Source organism: Somniosus microcephalus, chromosome 1 (genome assembly GCF_052327205.1).
Source record: "Somniosus microcephalus isolate GS21.2 chromosome 1, FLI_Smic_1.0, whole genome shotgun sequence".
NCBI classification, from domain to species: Eukaryota; Metazoa; Chordata; class Chondrichthyes; order Squaliformes; family Somniosidae; genus Somniosus; species Somniosus microcephalus.
In genome coordinates, this window is record NC_140987.1 from 284,397,487 (window position 1) to 284,418,060 (window position 20,574).

Below are 20,574 nucleotides of genomic sequence, written 5' to 3' on the forward strand. Positions count from 1 at the left end.
GAGGCGGGACTGAAACCCGACATGTGGGAGTCCCGCCTCCAAAAGCTCCCCATTGACAAAATCCAGCCCATTGATTCTAATTGTAGTCACTGTTGTAATGTAAGAAACGCAGCAGTCAATTTGCACACAGCAAGCTCCCACAAACATCAATGTGATACTAACCAGATAATCTGTTTGTTTTTATGATGTAAGTCTGAGGGATAAATATTGACCAGGACACCAGGGAGAACTTCCCTGCTCTTCTTCGAAATAGGCCCGTGGATAATTACTAGTCCTAGCAGTTGTGTATGTACCTTTAAGGGAATAACTGGTCTTAGACTGCAGTACCGGCAGTGACCACCCCTGTATAAAAGGCCCTAGCAGGCTTCTGTCGTTTCAGTTTCAAGCTGCCTCTTGTTCAGTAAAGTACCTGTTAAACTGTTCTCCCGAAGTCCGTGTATTATTGAGGCGCGGACTTTACAATGGCGACGAGTAAGTTCGAAGTCACCTGCAGTGTGACATCATCTCACGGGGATCTCGCCTGAAAGGAAGGTCCTGGAAGGTCGTAGTCTGAGCAATAGGCGTCGACCGAGGGCAACCGCCCAAAGAATCCATCGGTGCTTGGAGAATTGCGGGAGAGACTGTGGTTCCAGCGAATCGTGCTGGTAGCAGGCAGCACGCTGACACTTCCGGACTGCGACGGGCTCAAGCTCGATCGAGCGGCTCTACAAATCGGGCCGCGCAGCATCACCGGGAAAAGAAAACAAGAGAGAGAGGGTGGAGCGCACAGGGCGCGGTCGGTGCTCGAGAACAGGACAGCGGAGAGAAACTAAATGGGGGGGAAGGAAAGCGAGATGCGCCGAAGCTGCGGGTCGCCGCCATTACCCCGTAGAACGCTAGGAGCAGCGTGGCAGTAAGGGGAAGAAGCAAAAGTGCGGGAGGCGCCATTTTATCCCGTTGGGGAAGAAGCAAAAGCGTGGGAGGCGCCATTTTATTCCATTGGAGAAGAAGCAAAAGCGCGGGAGGCACCATTTTAAATCGCCCAAGATGCTGAAAAGTGGCAGTATCACTGCTTTCGACAACGAGGTAGAAGACTGGACCACGTATGTGGAAAGAATTGAAGTGTACTGCAAGGCAAATGAGGTGGCTGATGGAAAGAGGGCGTCGGTATTATTAAAGCTGATGGGTGCGAGTACGTACGGCCTATTGCGGAATTTAATTACCCCAGCTAAACCAATGGAGAAAAGTTTTGAGGAGATTGTTCATATCTTACAGGAACATCTAAGCCCTGCACCACTGCTGATGGCAGAAAGATTCAAGTTCCATAAAAGAAACCAGCACAAAGATGAGAGCAATGCTGACTATCTTACGGAACTACGCAAGTTATCGAAGCACTGCCAGTTCGGAGCAGGACTGGCAGACACCTTACGGGATAAGTTTGTCTGCGGGCTCCAGAGTGAAGGAACCCAGAAACGACTACTTTCAAAAAAGGACCTGACGCTAGAACAGGCTACGAAGCAGCAGCACAGGAAGCTGCGGAAATACAACAGAAACCACAAGAATACAGCGCTAACGAAATGGCGTATGGAGCCGAAAAGTGCTATCACTGCGGCAGAACAACCCATGAGCAGAAGCACTGCTGATTTAAAGACAAAATATGCAGGCAATGCAGGAAAATGGGACATATAGCAAGAGTCTGCAGGTCGGGAAAAAGACCAACATGACAAGAACTACGAAGGAACAGTACAGGAAAGTAAAGAAACTGACAGATAGTAGTTCAGAAGATCAGGAGAGTGATAAGGACTCCGGGAGCAGGCGACTAAGTTGTTTAAAGTTACACAACGTGATCGCAAAAAAAGATCACCGAACCATTTGGGTCACCCTCATGATAGCAGGGTCCCCAGTGAAGATGGAATTGGACACAGGATCAGCCCTAACTGTCATGAATCGACGAGACTATGAGCGGCTATTCTCACACATACCCTTAAAGGACACGTCCATTGTATTGAAGACACACACGGGGCAAAAGGTCTACCCCAGAGGAAAAATAAGGGTGCCAGTTGAATATAACGGAAAGGAAACACAGAAACTATACATGTATATACTACGAGATGGAGGACCACCATTATTGGGACGTGAATGGATCCGAAGAATGCAATTGGATTGGCATTCCATTCTGGCACTAACTGTGACTGACAAAAAAGATGATGACGTCGCACCTGGACGTCTGTCACAAATTCTATCTGACGCAGAAGAGGTGTTCCAACAAGGACTTGGGACTCTAAAAGGAGTAAAGGCAACCATAAAGATTGAGGATAACGCAACCCCAAAATTTTTCAAGGCCAGACCGGTGCCATACGCGATACGCCCAGCTGTGGAAGCTGAACTGGAGAGTCTGGAGCGTTCGGGGGTGCAGTCTAAGGTGGACTGGAGCGAGTGGGCCACACCCATCGTTCCTGTAATGAAGAAAGCATTGAGCAGCACGCCTGGGGAGCCAAGGAAGGTTCGCATCTGTGGGGACTTAAAGGTGACTGTGAACCCAGTCCTGCACACAGTACAGTATCCGCTTCCGCGGATAGAAGATATTTTCGCCTCGCTATCTGGAGGGAAACGTTATACAAAGATTGACCTGGCTCAAGCGTATCTACAAATGGAGCTGGCAGAAGCATCTAGGAAATACCTCACGATAAACACTCACAAAGGCCTTTACCAGTACAATCGATTGATATTTGGGGTAGCATCGGCCCCGGCTATGTGGCAGAGAGCAATGGAACAAGTCCTGCAAGGGATCCCGGGAACCCAGTGTTATTTGGACGACATCCTGGTTACGGGAGAAAATGACAATGAACACCTTGCCAACCTGGAACAGGTGCTCATGAGATTACAGGAATATGGGCTACGAGCCAACCGTCCCAAATGCGAGTTCTTCAGGAGACAAATCTCGTATTGTGGCCACATGATTGATGAAGAAGGGTTGCATAAGTCGCCGGACAAGATTGAGACTGTAGTCAAGGCACCAGCACCAGAAAATGTGTCGCAACTGAGGTCGTTCCTCGGGTTGGTGAACTACTACCATAAGTTCTTGCCGAATTTATCGACAATTCTGCACCCACTGAACGCCCTCCTTCAAACTGGTGTAACATGGAAATGGAGTGATGAGTGTAAGCGTGCCTTTCAGGAATGTAAATGCCAAATCACTTCAAAATAAGTATTGGCCCACTACAACCCAACACTACCGATTTGGTTGGCATGTGATGCGTCACCTTACGGCATTGGAGCGGTGCTGTCACACAAATTCTGTGACGGTTCAGAGAGGCCAATAGCCTTTGCATTGCGCTCGCTAACCTCAGCCGAGCGTAACTACGCCCAGATTGACAGGGAGGCCCTCAGCCTGGTGTGGGGGGTGAAGAAGTTCAATCACTATCTGCACGGGCAGAAATTCACCCTACTGACTGATCATCAACCCCTGGTCTCAATTTTTAACCCAAAGAAGGGCGTTCCGGTGATGACGGCGCAATGGCTGCAAAGATGGTCACTTTTTCTAGGGGCACATCAGTATGACATAGAGTACAAAGGTACGAAACAACATGGAAACGCTGATGGGGTGTCACGCCTACCGTTGCCTACGGCGGAAGAAGCAGCTGCAGTGGACCCGGTGGAGATTTTCCATGCGACCATAGTCGAATGTTTGCCTGTTACAAACGCAAGTATTGAGAAGGAAACCCGAAATGACCCGACACTCTCTCGGGTCTATGATTTGACGGTGAAGGGATGGCCAGCATATGGCGACTCACTGTTGCCAGCATTCTCGCCAAGGAGGGAACAGCTGTCAGTGTGCCGGGGAACCTTGATGTGTGGATCCCGAGTGGTAATTCCACCCAAGTTAAGAGATAGAGTACTCAGTGAGCTTCACGAGGGTCATCTGGGAGGGGTAAAAATTAAGAGCCTAGCCAGGGCGTTTGTGTGGTGGCTGGGAATCGATAAAGAAATCGAGGATATGACCAAGAGATGCACAGGATGCCAGAAGGTCCAAAACGCTCCACCACAGGCCCCGCTACATCCATGGGAGTGGCCCTCATCTCCATGGCAACGGGTACACATTGATTTCGCTGGTCCATTTATGGACTCAATGTTTCTAATCGCTGTGGACGCCCATTCGAAATGGCCAGAGGTCATTAAAATGTCCTCCCACCACCACAGAGAAAACTGTTGCAGTCCTAAGGACCATCTTCGCCAGGAATGGGTTGCCAGAACAGATCTGTTCCAACAATGGCCCACAGTTTGTGTCTGAGGATTTCCGGAGGTTCCTGCAGAATAATGGGGTGAAACATTACACATCTGCCCCATATCATCCAGCCACAAATGGATTGGCTGAGAGGTTTGTTCAGGCCTTTAAAAAGGCCATAAAGGCAATGTATAATGACGACATACCACTGCAACACAAGGTGGATAACTTCCTGTTTGCCTACCGGAATGCGACACATGCAGTAACCAACCAAACTCCAGCCGTACTGTTTTTCAACCGGAGACTAAGATGTCGCTTGGATTTGCTCAAACCAAACATAAGACGAGATGTTGAGGATAAGCAGTTCCAGCACATAAATGAGAAGCCTTCCAGGAGCTTCAAGATAGGGCAACCAGTCTTGGCCCACGACTACCGAACAGAAAAATGGCAGCCAGGCACGATATGCACACAGCAGGGACCACTAGTGTACACAGTGGACGTTGGAGAGAGCATCGTGAGATGCCATGCTGACCAGATTCTAGAGTCACAGGAACAAGCTAAACCTGTACCACAAGCATGTGCACCTGGTAATGAGCTCGAAGTACAGATTGCATCTACCTCAGAAGCAGGGGTATTGGAAGCTGACGAACCAACCAATGACAATGAGCCAGAATTGACTCCACCGCCAGAACAGGATACTCGAGAAAGGCGCTATCCAGTCCGGATCAGGAAGCCTCCTCAAAGGCTGAACTTATAAATGACTATTTCAGTTGATGTATATATTACTGAGAAAATTGTAATTGTAATTAGTTATTATTTAGTTGTTAAATGAATGTTATGTACTGTTTATCTAAAAGGGGAGGAATTGTTGTGTATGTACCTTTAAGGGAATAACTGGTCTTAGACTGCAGTACCGGCAGTGACCACCCCTGTATAAAAGGCCCTAGCAGGCTTCTGTCATTTCAGTTTCAAGCTGCCTCTTGTTCAGTAAAGTACCTGTTAAACTGTTCTCCCGAAGTCCGTGTATTATTGAGGCGCGGACTTTACACTAGCCTCTTTAGGGCTACGCCAGATCAGGCATATTCCCCAGACATTCACCTTCAACTAAAGTTAGAGGTAGCCGAATCCTAAAGACGCTTAATTGGGTCTAAAGATCCAGACTATCTCTCCCTAAAGGAATGACCTGAAGATGTTACCACTGAAGATGATAGCACTTTTAATAAGTTTAGTTAGACTGTAATGTTCCGGATATTATGAGGGTCCAGAAAACTCCTCCAGAATTCTGCAAGTCCTCACCAAAGAGTGTACAGAGATTGAGTTCGCGAGTTTGATACAGAAGTACTATGTGAGATAATTCTAAAAAAATATATATTTATTAGTTTACAGTTTACAGTTGGTGATTCAATCGCAACTTTAACAGTTTCAAATACAGAAAACTTACAATTCTTATTATCAGAGATCCTTATTCTCAAATCTTAACTTCGTTACATTTTTACATTTCTTAGTCTTATTCCAGGATATCTACCAAAATCAAATACAAGTACCTTTTTGATCCCTGAGACTCAAAGAGTTGAAGACTTGCAGAGCTTACCTCTGAAGCCTAAGAATCGCTTTGCCCCTTCAAGCGAATCTGTCTTCCCATTTGGAAGTCAAATTTTTATACCCTTTCTGCAGTGGTATATCCTTTGAAGCTTTCTGCTGATGTAAGCTAATTATCTCTAGTCATTTTTCTGTTGACCTTTTCTATTCTTACTGTTAGATCAGCTTGTAGCAAGCAGACTTGTGTCTCTACCTTTAGGTGTTCAAAACTTATCATAAAAACAATGTGGAGCAGTGCATCTATTTGATGTCATTCTTATGAAGATCTTCTGTTTGTATCTTTTGCATTTAGAACACATCAGCTGGTTGTACCATTGTCTTTTTAGTTACCTCGGTTGGTTGCAACACATAATCATGTCTCCGTGTTTCATTTGATGTTACTTTTACGAAGGCATCTGTTTCTTTAATTTTATGTGATTCTTTCCGAAGTGTTGGTTAAAAACAATTAAACAGGGTATATACCATTGTGTTCCTTCCAAACTGCAGACTTCCAGGAACCTTTAACTTTCTACTTCAATAAGGCAATTTTTTTTTTTAATTCATTGATGGGATGTGGGCGTTGCTGGCTAGGCCTGCATTTAGTGCCCATCCCTAATTGCCCTTGAGAAGATGGTGGTGAGCCGCCTTCTTGAACCGCTGCAGTCCATATGGTGTAGGTACACCCACAATGCTGTTAGGAAGGGAGTTCCAGGATTTTGGCCCAGCGACAGTGAAGGAACGGCGATACAGGTCCAAGTCAGGATGGTGTGTGGCTTGGAGGGAAACTTGTAGGTGGTGATGTTCCCATGCGTCTGCTGCCCTTGTCCTTCTAAGTGGTAGAGGTCGCGGGTTTGGAAGGTGCTGTTGAAGGAGCTTTGGCGAGTTGCTGCAGTGCATCTTGTAGATGGTACACACTGCAGCCACAGTGCGCCGATGGTGGAGGGAGTGAATGTTGAAGGTGGTGGATGGAGTGCCAATCAAGCGGGCTGCTTTATCCTGAATGGTGTCGAGCTTCTTGAGTGTTGTTGGAGCTGCACTCATCCAGGCAAGTGGAGAGTATTCCATCACACTCCTGACTTGCGCCTTGTAGATGGTGGAAAGGCTTTGGGGAGTCAGGAGGTGAGACACTCGCCGCAGAATTCCCAGCCTCTGGCCTGCTCTTGTAGCCACAGTATTTATATGGCTGGTCCAGTTCAGTTTCTGATCAATGGTAACCCCCAGGATGTTGATAGTGGGGGATTCAGCAATGGTAATGCCATTGAATGTCAAGGGGAGATGGTTAGAGTCTCGCTTGTTGGAGATGGTCATTGCCTGGCACTTGTGTGGTGCGAATGTTACTTGCCACTTGTCACCCCAAGTCTGAATGTTGTCCAGGTCTTGCTGCATATGGACACGGACTGCATCAGTATCTGACGAGTCTCGAATGGTGCTGAACAGTGTGCAATCATCAGCAAACATCCCCACTTCTGACCTTATGATGGAAGGAAGGTCATTGATGAAACAGCTGAAGATGGTTGGGCCTAGGACACTGCCCTGAGGAACTCCTGCAGTGATGTCATGTGATTGAGATGAATGACCTCCAACAACCACAGCCAACTTCCTTTGTGCTAGGTATGATTCCAACCAATGGAGAGTTTTCTCAGTGTCAACAACTTATCTTACCTCAAAAGCCTGTATGCTGTTTACAGCTTTTGATTGTTAAGGCTTCCAGACTTCCAGATCCAGTATGTTATGTTTTAATAAAGTCAAAATTCTGTTCATAGGATGGCGTATTTTTCTGAATATGGCTATTCCTTCACAACCTCTCCACCTCGCTCTCATCCTTTAAGATCCCCCTTAAAACCTACCTTCATCTGTCCTGATATCTCCTTCTGTGGCTCAGTATTTTGATTGATCACGGTCCTGTGCAGCGCCTTGGGATGTTTTGCTACGTTAAAGAGGCTGCATAAATACAAGTTGTTGTTGTTTTGTTACGTTCTGTAATAACCAAGTCGCCACATTTAATTGACTATCGAAAATTGTGTAGGATAAGTGTTAAAGTATAAGGTAAATAAAAAAGATTTGAGAAAGGAATGACATAAAGTTTAGTGATTGGCTAACCAGGATTACTCGGGAATCAGGAGAAAGTACCAGCTTCCGTTAAGGGAGAGCTTCTCACTGACTGACTAAGGAGGGTAAAATATGTTAATGCGATAGATATATATATAAAAATTATATAAAAATAAAATTAATTTGTTACACCCTTAAATGCATCTGTGCTATTCATGTGGTAACGAGTTTCACATTCTCACCACTCTCTGGGTAAAGAAGTTTCTCCTGAATTCCCTATTTGATTTATTAGTGATTATCTTACATTTATGACCCCTAGTTTTGGGCTATTTAATATATAATATATGTAGAATCTTGTGTTGTTTTTAAATTAATTTGTTTCTTTTTTTGGCAGTGCCGACGAAAGATTTGATGCAACTTTTCACACCAATGTTCTTGTAAATTCCAGTGGATATAGCCAATACCTCCCACCAGGTGAGCGCTCTCAACAGACTAAGAAATGGTTCGATAAGTTTCAGGTCAATGTGAAGCTGTGCTCTCTCTCCCCTGCTCTGCAAAGAGGGATTGTCTTGTTGCACTGTCAATTAAAATGAAATGCCAATGTAAATTCCTTATCTGTATCCCATGAAGGTAAGTTTAGAACAGACAGGGGGAAAGCAATAAGGAGAGCTATCACTGAGCTGCTCCTGTGCACTTCCTATTGGAGTGGGCAACAATTAGTGGAGATAGCAAAGCAGGTCTTGCTTCCTGAAATAACAACAGAAAATGCTGGAAAAACTCAGCAGGCCAGGCAACATCCGTGGAGAGAAATTAGAGTTGACGTTTCGGGTTGAAACCCTTTTTCAAAACTGGAAAGGAAATGAAATAGATCGAAGGCAGGGCTGCGATAGAACAAAAGAAGTAAAGAGACATTAAGAGGTATTCAAAACCAGACGAGATGGTAATAGGACAAGTGGAGACAAAAGACGGCTCAGATTAGGTGTGAAGTGTACTGGCAGGATGAGAGACAGTTGCCATGTGGGAGAGAGAAAAAAAAGGAAAGGGGGGGAAGGGAAGACCCAAAACAAAGGGGTGGAAAAAAAATGTAAGTAAAAATGTAATAGGGGCCGAGGTTATGATCTGAAATTGTTGAGCTCGATATTGAGTCCGGAAGGCTGCAACGTGCCTAATCGGAAGATGAGGTACTGTTCCTCGAGTTTACGTTGAGCTTCCATGGAACAATGCAAGAGGCCAAGGACGGTGAAGTCCAAGTGGGAATGGAGCAGTGAATTAAAATGACAGGCGACCGGAAGCTCGGGGTCACCCTTACAAGTAAATCGCTGTTTCACCTGGAAGGGGTGTTTGGGGCCCTGGACAGTGGGAAGGGGGGAGGTATAGGGGCAGGTGAAGGGGAAGGGCTGTTGGGGGTGATAGAGGAGTGGACCAGGGTGTCTCGGAGGGAGCGGTCCCTACGGAATGCTGAAAGGTGAGGGGAGGGGAAGATGCGTTTGGTTGTGGGATCACTTTGGAGGTAGCGGAAATGGCGGAGGATGATCCGTTGAATGTGAAGGCTGGTGGGGTGAAAGGTGAGGACAAGGGGAACCCTATCGTGGTTCCGGGAGAGAGGGGCAGGGGTGAGGGCAGAAGTGCGGGAGATAGAATGGACACGGTTGAGGGCCGTGTCAACCACGGTAGAGGGGAATCCTCGGTTGAGGAAAAAGGAAGTTTCCTGATGTCATTTGGTAGCACAGAGAGTTAGCATGCAGGTACAGCAAGTAATTAGGAAAGCAAATGAAATGTTGGCCTTTATTGCAAGGGGGATGGAGTATAAAAGTAGGGAAGTCTTGCTACAACTGTACAGGGCATTTGTGAGACCACACCTGGAGCACTGCGTACAGTTTTGGTCTCCTTATTTAAGGAGAGATATACGTGCATTGGAGGCAGTTCAGAGAAGGTTCACTAGGTTGATTCCTGAGATGGAAGGGTTTCTTACGAGGAAAGGTTGAGCAGGTTGGGCCTGTACCCATTGGAGTTTAGAAGAATGAGAGGTGATCTTATTGAAATATATAAGATTCTGAGGGGGCTTGACAGGGTAGATGCTGAGAGGTAGATTCCCCTCGTGGGACAATCTAGAACTTAGGGGCATAGTTTCAGGATAAGGGGTCACCCATTTAAGACGGAGATGAGAAGGAATTTCTTCTCTCAGAATGTTGTGAATCTTTGGAATTCTCTACCCCAGAGAGCTGTGGAGGTGGAGTCATTGAATTTATTTAAGGTGGAGATAGACAGCTATTTGAGCTATAGGGGAGTCAAGGGTTATGGGGATCAGGCAGAAAAGTGGAGTTGAGGCCAAGATTAGATCAGCCATGATCTTATTGAATGGCGGAGCAGGCTTTTGGTCACCCTTCCTAATAGCTCCTTCTTTGGCTTGGTGTCAAGTCTGAGTCCACTTCTGTGATACAAAGGCACTATAGAAATGCAAGTTGCTGTTTTATAAGCACTTCAAAAAGAAGAAAAGTCAAGGATGGGTGGCAGATGTCATGTAATGTCATAACAGAGAGTAAAGGAATAGCAAAAATTGTTAAGTATTTTGCCTCTATTTATACAGGTGAATGAAGGTGAATCAAAGTTTTGAAAGAGTGTGTGATGGTAACTAGTGAAAGATGCTTTCAGCTTTCAGTGAATTGACAACAAGAGGGCATCAACTCCGAACCAGTGTTGAAAGAGTAAAGGGAGACGTGAGGAGATTTATAAGAGTTATAAGAATATGGAGTGCATTACCACAAGTTGCTACTGTTGCTGAGGCAATCACTGTATTTAGAAGATAATTAGATAAGCGCATGAAGAGGAAAAATAGTAAAGGTTATGAGCAAATAAGTGGAAAGTGGGTTACAATAGATACCTCTGATGAGGAGGTATCACTGATATGATCGCAGGGTCCCTTTCTTGAAGTTATAACTTTGGAGATATATAAGTAATAAAAACTTTTTCACTGGCATTAGTTATTTTTGATACCTTGGGTGGACCACAGATAGCCACCTCTGTGCTCAATTCTTGTGTCTGAGATCAGCCATCATTCTCAAAAGAGCGTCTCTAGTAATAGTCTACAGCCAGATGCCAATTATTATCAATGTCCTGATGTTTCTCCAAGCAGTTCACAGTGGGTATTGATGTGCAGTATGCTGTCAGAGTTTGCTCAACATATTAACTGAAATATTGAATGCCTTCATTCCCTTGCCTTATGTCATTGTACAACCTCTGCCAATTACATAGAATATGCAGCACAGAAACAGGCCATTCGGACCAACTAGTCTGTGCTGGTGTTTATACTCCACACGAGTCTCCTCCCATTCCACCTACCTCACCCCAGCCTTTCAGTATATCTTTCTATTCCCTTTCATCTAGTTTCCTTTTGAAAGCACCTAAGCTATTTGCCTCAAACACTTCATGTGGTAGCGAGTTCCACATTCCAACCATTCTCTAAGTAAAGACATTTCTCCTTAAGTCCCTGTTGGATTTATTAGTAACTATCTTGTATTTATGGCCCCTAGTTTTGGATTCTCCCACAAGTGGAAGCATTCTCTCCACATCTACCCCGTCCAAACTATTCATAATCTTAAAGACTGCTATCAGGTCACCTCTAATTCTTCTCCTTCCAAAGAAAGAAGCCCCAACCTGTTCAATCTTTCCCAATAGCTGTAAACTCTCAGTTCTGGTACCATCCTTGTAAATCTTTTTTGCACTTTCTCCAGTGCTTCTATGTCCTTTTTATAATATAGAGACCAGAGCTGTGCACAGTACTCTAAGTGCAGCCTGACCAGGGTCCGATAGAAGTTTAACATAACTTCACTACTTTTGAATTCTATACCCCTGGAAATAAATCCCAGTTCTTTGTTAGCATTTTTGAATTGCTTTGCTGACCTGAGATGTTGCTTTTAATGATTTGTTCACCTGTATCCCTGGATTCCTTTGCTCTTCTACCCCATTCAGTTTCTTATTTTCTATGGTGTAGGTGATGTTTCTATTTCTCCTACCAATTACCGTGTTCTTAGGAATGGTTACAACATTTGCTTACATGCAATGTGTAATGTATTGACATCGGCAGGGAGGGTTAGTTTTCAAATTGAAGATCGTAGTTCATCTTGATATCGCTATTTGACTCTTGAACAATGCAAACTAAATAACGACTAGCACAATTTATGGGCCAAACTTACCAGGTTATTTTTTTTAATGTTCTCGCCTTCTCTCCTGAATTTGGCAACCGCTGCTGGGGAATGGCTGCATGGGCACTTGCAGTCGCTGATGCTATGTCCAAGTGACTATTGTTCATGTGCGATCCCAGACATTGAGTTAATGGCAGGTTATTTGACCATGTGGGTATCACAGCCAAGACCAGTTCCGTTCTTAGCTACTGTCTACACACTTTTCCCAAGGGGGATTTTGTGAATGAGGTGTGAAGGGATTAAAGGATTTTACATCATGCATGCAGCATCCTTAACAGTGGTATCATTCCCAAAGGTGGAAGTGTAACACTGCCAGCAGCACTGTTTTCAATTGTCAAAACAGCAATGGCTCTTCCTCTTTCAAGAGATGTGTATTCTCACAAATCCGGTTGTGCTTTACATTGTTCATTTTTTTTTAAAAAGCCTCGATATAAATAGAACGTGTGACATCTGCGGATGCTCATTGTTGAGCTGCAATTATCATCAAACCCATTGTCACTAATGGAAATATGAGTGGAATCGTGAAATTTAATCCCCAAAATGCTGGTCAAAGTTACAGAATCCCTGGTAATAAGAATGGAATTTTGACATATTTGGTCACTCGAAATCAGTGGCTTGAAGTACCATTCATTTAATCACAAATTTCTTTCAAAACTCCATAAAATAATGGGCCGGATATTCCGATCTCTACGGGTGTGTACGAAGTGTGTACACACCCTTAGGGATATCGGAAATGCCGGTTTCAGGCATGCAAAGCGCATGCGCTGAAAACCGGCATTTACGATCTGTCAAGAATCCTCTTGACAGATCGCAGGCCTGCCCTGGAGAAGGGCCTCTGCGGGTGGAGAGTTCCGCTCTCTGGAGAACCTCTACCTGCTGAAATCCCTTAAAAATCTTACGCCTGGTAAAAGCAAGCATAAGGCTTGCTTTTTACCAGGATAAGAGTTGAAAAAAGTTTTTTAAAAAATTCACTCATTTATCATTTAAAAATACTTCAAAAAAGGTACGTTTATTTTTAGCCCCGTAAAAAACTTCAATTATTTTTTTCAAAAGATTAAACTTTTGTTTAAAATATTTAATTTATTGTAATTTCAACTCATTCTAAAAATGTGATTTAAATTTTTTTTTTTAATGTTTTAACGTGTTTTTGGGGTGAGCTCCATTCATATATTTGACAGGTCTTATCTGTCAAATGTATGAAAGGAGATTCCCTTCTTTGATTGGCTACCCATGGCCCACGAGATCCCAGGGATGCATGCGAACCGCATGGGCCTCTGGGATACGTAGGCCCTGCACACTTGGAGTTGGAGAGGCCCAGGATCGGAACTATACGCACCTCTGGAGCCCTCAGGTAAGGGCGTAGATTTTTTCCAGATCGGAGGCCTCCGCACGCAGGAAGGCTCCGATCGGAAAATACGGCCCAATGAAATACAACCTATATCTACTCTAACTAGATCCATTTTAGTGTCAACATTTTCCCAAGAAAATTAGAGAGTGGGTTTCAAATGTGCTTTGTTGACCTTGAGATACATAATAGTGATTAGCACATTATTCAAGAGCGCTCATTGTGTGGGAACGCTGTCAGAATGTGTAATTTTATGTGCGTAATAATGAGGCTCAAATTGAACATTGTCAAGTAATGTCATCAACAGAGCTGGGAAAAGCACTGGTCAATTTTAGAGAACATTTAAACATAAGAACATAAGAACATAAGAAATAGGAGCAGGAGTAGGCCAATCGGCCCCTCGAGCCTGCTCCGCCATTCAATAAGATCATGGCTGATCTGATCCTAACCGCCAATCTACTATCACAGAACCACCTCCTGAATCTAACAGAATTAGACACACGAAATAGGAGCAGGATCAGGCTACACGGCCCCTGGGCCCGCTCCGCTACCCACAGGGCCATGTCCGATCCGAACCCAGACTCATGTCCAAATTCCTGCCTGCTCCCCGTAACCCTTAATTCCCTTTACTTCTAGGAAACTGTCTATTTCTGTTTTAAATTTATGTAATGATGTAGCTTCTACAGCTTTTTGGGGCAGCATATTCCATGGACCTACCGCCCTCTGAGTGAAGTAGTTCCTCCTCATCTCAGTTTTGAAAGAGCAGCCCCTTATTCTAAGACTATGCCCCCTAGTTCTAGTTTCACCCATCATCGGGAACATCCTCCCCGCATCCACCCGATCCAACCCCTTCACAATCTTATATGTTTCAATAAGATCGCCTCTCATTCTTCTGAACTCCAATGAGTAGAGTCCCAATCTACTCAACCTCTCCTCATATGTCCATCACCTCATCCCCGGGATTAACCGAGTGAACCTTCTTTGTACTGACTCGAGAGCAAGTATGTCTTTTCTTAAGTATGGACACCAAAACTGTATGCAGTATTCCAGGTGCGGTCTCACCAATACCTTGTACAACTGAAGCAATACCTCCCTATTTTTATATTCTATCCCCGTAGCAATGAAAGCCAACATTCCATTGGCCTTCTTAATCACTTGCTGCACCTGCATACTAACCTTTTGAGTTTCGTGCACCAGGACCCCCAGATCCCTTTGTACTTCAGTACTTTCCAGTTTCTTGCCATTAAGATAATAGCTTGCTCTACAATTTTTCCTGCCGAAGTGCATAACCTCACACTTTCCAGTATTGTATTCCATCTGCCAAATCTCTGCCCACTTACTTAGCCTGTCTATGTCCCCTTGCAGGTTTTTTATGTCCTCCTCACTCACTACTTTCCCTCCCATCTTAGTATCATCTGCAAACTTTGATATGTTACACTCGGTCCCCTCCTCCAAATCGTTAATATAGATTGTAAAGAGTTGGGGACCCAGCACCGACCCCTGCGAAACACCACTAGTTAATGATTGCCATTCTGAGAATGAACCATTTATCCCAACTCTCTGCCTTCTGTTAGATAGCCAATCCTCTATCCATGCCAGAATATTACCCCCAATCCCGTGATTTTTTATCTTAAGCAATAATCTTTAGTGTGGCACCTTGTCAAATGCCTTTTGGAAGTCTAAATACACTACGTCCACTGGTTCCCCTTTATCCACCCTATATGTTACTTCCTCAAAGAACTCCAGCAAGTTTGTCAAACATGACTTCCCCTTCATAAAACATGCTGACTTTGTCCTATTAAATGATGATTATCCAAATGTCCTGTTACTGTCTCCTTAATAATGGACTCCAAAATTTTACCTACCACAGATGTTAGGCTAACCGACCGGTCTATAGTTTCCAGCCTTCTGTCTACTGCCCTTTTTAAATAAGGGTGTTACATTAGCAGTTTTCCAGTCTGCCGGGACCTTTGCTGAGTCCAGGGAGTTTTGGAAAATTATTACCAATGCATCCACAATCCCTACTGTCACTTCCCTCAAGACCCTAGGATGTAAGCCATCAGGTCCAGGTGATTTATCCGCCTTGAGTCCCATTATTTTACCGAGTACCACTTCCTTAGTGATTTTGATCGTGTTTAGCTCCTCCCCCCCGATAGCCCCCTGTTTGTCCAGTGTTGGGATATTCTTAGTGTCTTCTACTGTAAAGACTGATACAAAATATTCATTCAGTGTTTTTGCCATCTCCTTATTTCCCACCATTAATTTCCCGGTCTCATCCTCTAAGGGACCAACATTTACTTTAGCCACCCTTTTTCTTTTTATATAAATATAAAAACGCTTACTATCTGTTTTTATATTTTTTGCTAATTTACTTTCATAATTTATCTTCCCTTTCTTAATCAATCTTTTTGTTATTTTTTGCTGTCTTTTAAAGTTTTCCCAATCCTCTATCCTCCCACTAGATTTGGCTACCTTATATGCCCTTTTTTTTAGTCGAATACTATCCTTAATTTCTTTACTTAGCCACGGATGGCTGTCTTTTCTTTTACACCCTTTTCCTCTCAGTGCAATATATATTTTTTGGAAGTTGTAAAATAACTCCTTAAATGTACACCACTGATCATGTATCGTCTTACCCTTTAATCTATTTTCCTAATCCACTCTACTCAATTCCGCTCTCATACCTTCATAGTCTCCTTTATTCAAGCTTAGCACGCTTGCTTGAGATCCAACCTTCTCACCCTCTAATTGAATATGGAATTCAACCATGTTATGGTCACTCATTCCAAGGGGATCCTTTACTAGGACATTTTTAATTAATCCTCTCTCGTTACACAGGACCAGATCTAAGGTTGCTTGCCCCCTGGTCGGTTCAGTTACATACTGCTCAAGAAACCCATCCCTAATACACTCAATGAACTCATCCTCAAGGCAGCCCTGCCCAATTTGATTTGTCCAATTAATATGATAGTTAAAATCCCCCATAATTATAGATGTTCCCTTATTACAAGCCGCAACTATTTCCTGATTGATACTCCGTCCAACATAGTTGCAACTGTTCGGAGGCCTATAGACTACGCCCACTAGTGTTTTTTTCCCCTTATTATTCCTTACCTCCACCCAAACTGTTTCATTATCCTGATCTTTTGACCCAATATCATTTCTCTGTATTACAGTGATTCCTTCCTTTATTAACATAGCTACCCCACCTCCCCTTCCTTCCTGCCTGTCCTTCCTGATCGTTAAATAACCTGGTATGTTTAATTCCCAGGCATTGTCACCCTGCAGCCATGTTTCTGTAATGGCCACAGGATCATACCCATATGTAGTTATTTGTGCCATTAACTCGTCTATTTTGTTACGAATGCTACGTGCATTCAGATAGAGAACTTTCAAATATGTTTTGTGACACTTAGTTCCTGCTTTTGCCCTTTTTGTTACTTTACCTTTTACTCCATACCTTCTGCCCCTTCCTGACACGCTCTGGTTTTTAATTTCCCCACTGCTACCTAAGTCTATTACCTTCTCTGTTGTCATTTTTATTATTTGCTCTCGAGGAACCTCCCCCCCACTAGTTAGTTTAAAGCCCTCTCTACAGCCCTAGTTATATGATCCACCAGGACTCTAGTCCCAGCACTGGTCAAGTGAAGCCCATCCCAACGGAACAGCTCCCTCCTGCCCCAGTACTGGTGCCAGTGTCCCAGGAAGCAAAACCCATTTCTCCCACACCAGTCTTTGAGCCACGCACTTAACTCTCTAATTTTATTTGTCCAAGCCAAATTCGCTCGTGGCTCAGGTAATAATCCAGAGATTATTACCCTTGAGGTTCTGTTTTTTCATTTGACCCCTAGCTGCTCATACTCCTTTAACAGAACTGGCTTCCTAGTCCTATCTACGTCGTTTGTACCAACATGGACCATGACAACTAGATCCACCCCCTCCCACTGCAAGTTTCTTTCCAGCCCAGAGGAGATGTCCTTAACCCTGGCACCGGGTAGGCAACACAGCCTTCGGGACTCTCGCTCTCGGCTGCAGAGAACTCTATCTATCCCCCTAATAATACTATCCCCTACCAATACAACATTTCTAGTTACTCCCCCCTCTTGAATGGCCTCCCGTTCCACGGTGCTGTGGCCAGGTTGCTCATCCTCCCTGCAGTCCCTGCTCCCGTCCCCACAGGGAGTAAGAACCTCGAACCTGCTAGACAAGAGCAAGGGCTGCGGCTCCTCCAGCTCTACCTCCTGGATCCCCGTACCTGCCTCACTCATAGTCACACCGTCCTGTCCCTGACCATGGGCTACATCTGAATTAATTAACTTCATAGGTGTGACCACCTCCTGATACACAGAGTCCAGGTACTTCTCCCCCTCCCTGATGTGTCGCAGTGTCTGAAGCTCAGACTCCAGCTCATCAACACGGAGCTGGAATTCCTGTAGCAGCAGACACTTTTCACAGACGTAATCACCATGAGCCTCAATGGGGTTCACCGGCTCCCACATCTCGCAACAGTAACACATCACCTGCTCCATTCTATGTAATTAATTAAATTTTTTATTGTTAGTTATGAACACCCTCTGCCCGATTATAGATGCTAGTATCACCTTTAATTAATTGGATTTAATTTAAATCAATCCCTCTAATTACACCAGTTAAATGGTTTACCAACAGTCACTCTGCACCAGAAAGGCCTTATTAACTACAACCCACAGAGTTAAAGTTTGAAAAGAGCACCTAACACCCCACTTACCCTAGCTCACACACTTACCCAAACTCACAGCACTCTCTGCTGACTCGCACTTTTCAAATCTTTTCAAATTATTTCTTCCTGTCTTTTAGCCCACCCCTCCCCTTCCCCATCCCACATCAGTAACCTGCTGCTGTGCCAATATCACTTCAGGCCTGCCAATAGACACTGCAAGATTGTGGAGTGATTTATCTGCCTCGCTTTGTGCACTGCACATCTTCCCTATCCCATGACCATATGTGTGAGAGAGAGAGAGAGATGCCAGAAGCCTGGCACTGAGGGAATCACTGGTATAGTCCTCTGTCAATCGCTCTGCAGCACAGTTTATGATATCTCTGTGTGCTGTGTCATTAGCATCACTTAGAAGCTACTTTGTACATTCAATTTAAGTGAGAGCTATAAGTTCCAGCACTCAACAAGTACAATTGGCTGGTTTTCAATTTAGAAAGAAAGACTTGCATTTATGAAGCACTTCCTCATGTGTCCCAAAAAAATCCCAAAGCACTTTGCATAAGATTAATTATTTTGACATACAGTCACTGTTAAAGAGGCAAATGTGGCAGCTATTTTACAGGACAGCAAAAAAAGCAATGAGATAAGAAATAGGAGCAGGAATAGGCCACTTGGTCCCTCGAGCCTGTTCCGCCATTCAATAAGATCATGGCTGATCTTGGGCTCAAAGCCACTTCCCCGCCCGCTCCCCATAACCCTTCACTCCCTTATCTTGTAAAAACCTTAAATGTATTTAATGACCCAGCCTCCACAGCTCTCTGGGGCAGAGAATTCCACAGATTTACGACCCTCTGAGAGAAGAAATTCCTCCTCATCTCAGTTCTAAAAGGGCAACCCTTTATTCTAAAACTATGCCCCCGAGTTCGAGATTTCCCCACAATAAACGAACAGTTTATTCGGTGGTTTTTTTGATGGTGTTGGTTGAGGGAGGAATGTTGGCGAAGCCTCTGGGAGAGCTTCCTCCCTTAATGTCCAACTGATTTACTAGAACAGGCAGACAGGGCAGCCGAGGAATGTAGTACATTTTAATAATTTAGTCATAACATGGTACTACATACCACAAATTACATTTAGAAAGCTAGCTACAGTCCCCACCACTTACTGTGGACGTGCTGGTGTCAACTCGATGCAGTCGCTTTGAACGGTGGACGGTGGACAGTAAAACCAATCTCCGACTCATTATATAAAAGCTGATCACCATTGATCATGACTGAGACCAATAGCAGACAGTTTAAACCAAGCAAGTTTAAAATACTAATGCATCTTCAGTGATCTTCATGCACGCTATTATGGCCAGCTGAAGTAACTTTAGCATATGTGTCCCCGTCTACCAGTGCAGTCCAGCTTTTGTAATGTGCAAGGTTCTGGTGATTTTTTTAAGATATTTTAAGCCCCAGTATCTTCATTTCTGCAACCATAAAACTCCAGTTTAACTCGGAACGGTTTGTCACAGAAATCTCCAGTGCATAAAAAATGACCAGATAGAGTGCTGTTGTGAAGTGGTGTGTAAATTGGCAAGTACAGGCGAAGAACTTACTGAACTGTCCAAAGTAGCTGGTGTCTTTGTAATTAACCCCTATCATACTGGCAAACAGTGAGCGCTATTTGTGCGATATAGTTAGTGTGGACCGTGCAAGTGGTGGGAACTGGAATTCTGAACTGTTCTACTCTCTTAGGAGAGACTAAATCCTGATACATGCATATAATTTACAAAATGTACTGCCCTCTATTCTGTGGTGCTTTCTGCTCACTCTGTGATTGACAGATTGGCAGCATTGAGTGGCTGGTATAGCAGCTTCTAAACAACGCCTGCATTATAGCCCACCTCCAAAGTAATGATCTGTAAGATTTGCAAAATTCCCACATTCCCCCAAGGTTATTAATAAAAGGGACCCTGCATGGACATTTTAAAAAAAGGGTACCCAAAAGATGGCGTCCGCACCTCGTGACCAAAAGCCTGCAAGATTTTAAAAAGCTTGGACTCTGTAGCAGCACAAGCAGCTTTGGGGAAATCGAAACTTAAAAAGCAGTTTCTGTGAAAAAGGACTTTGTGTTTTGGAAGCCAGACAGCAAACATTGAATATGCATTACGTCAGATCGTAGGCAGATCAAAACCAGTTAGGCCTATACTTGAGGCCATTAGGTTGTCTGCATAAATAATCGGAAACAGCTTATGGGAGCCATCAAGGCTGGACAGGCCGATTAGAATGCATTAATGACAATACAGTCCAGACATTCAGGCCATTAGGTGCGATAAATGGCCATCTAAATCCAGTTAACTTAGATTGCTGTAATCATTTAAAACAGCCTGCTAAAATTGAAACAATGAACTAACCTGATTTGGCGCACAGATAAGGGGCTATCGAAAGGAGTATAACTGTAGGCCCCCAGTAGCAACCGCTCTCTTGCTCTGCTCTCTGCTCTCTCGACTCTGACCTCT

The 20,574-nt window shown here is 44.2% G+C and overlaps 1 protein-coding gene across 2 annotated transcripts in view; it reads left to right on the forward strand.

Moving 5' to 3' along the window:
- Window positions 1-20,574, forward strand: part of chrna8 (cholinergic receptor, nicotinic, alpha 8) — an 814,590-nt gene that overhangs the window by 584,427 nt on the left and 209,589 nt on the right. For both annotated transcript variants that reach the window (XM_085993584.1, XM_085993591.1), the window contains one exon: window positions 8,226-8,305. In XM_085993584.1, coding sequence (XP_085849710.1) covers window positions 8,226-8,305 — 80 coding nt within the window. The remainder of the gene's footprint in view (window positions 1-8,225; window positions 8,306-20,574) is intronic.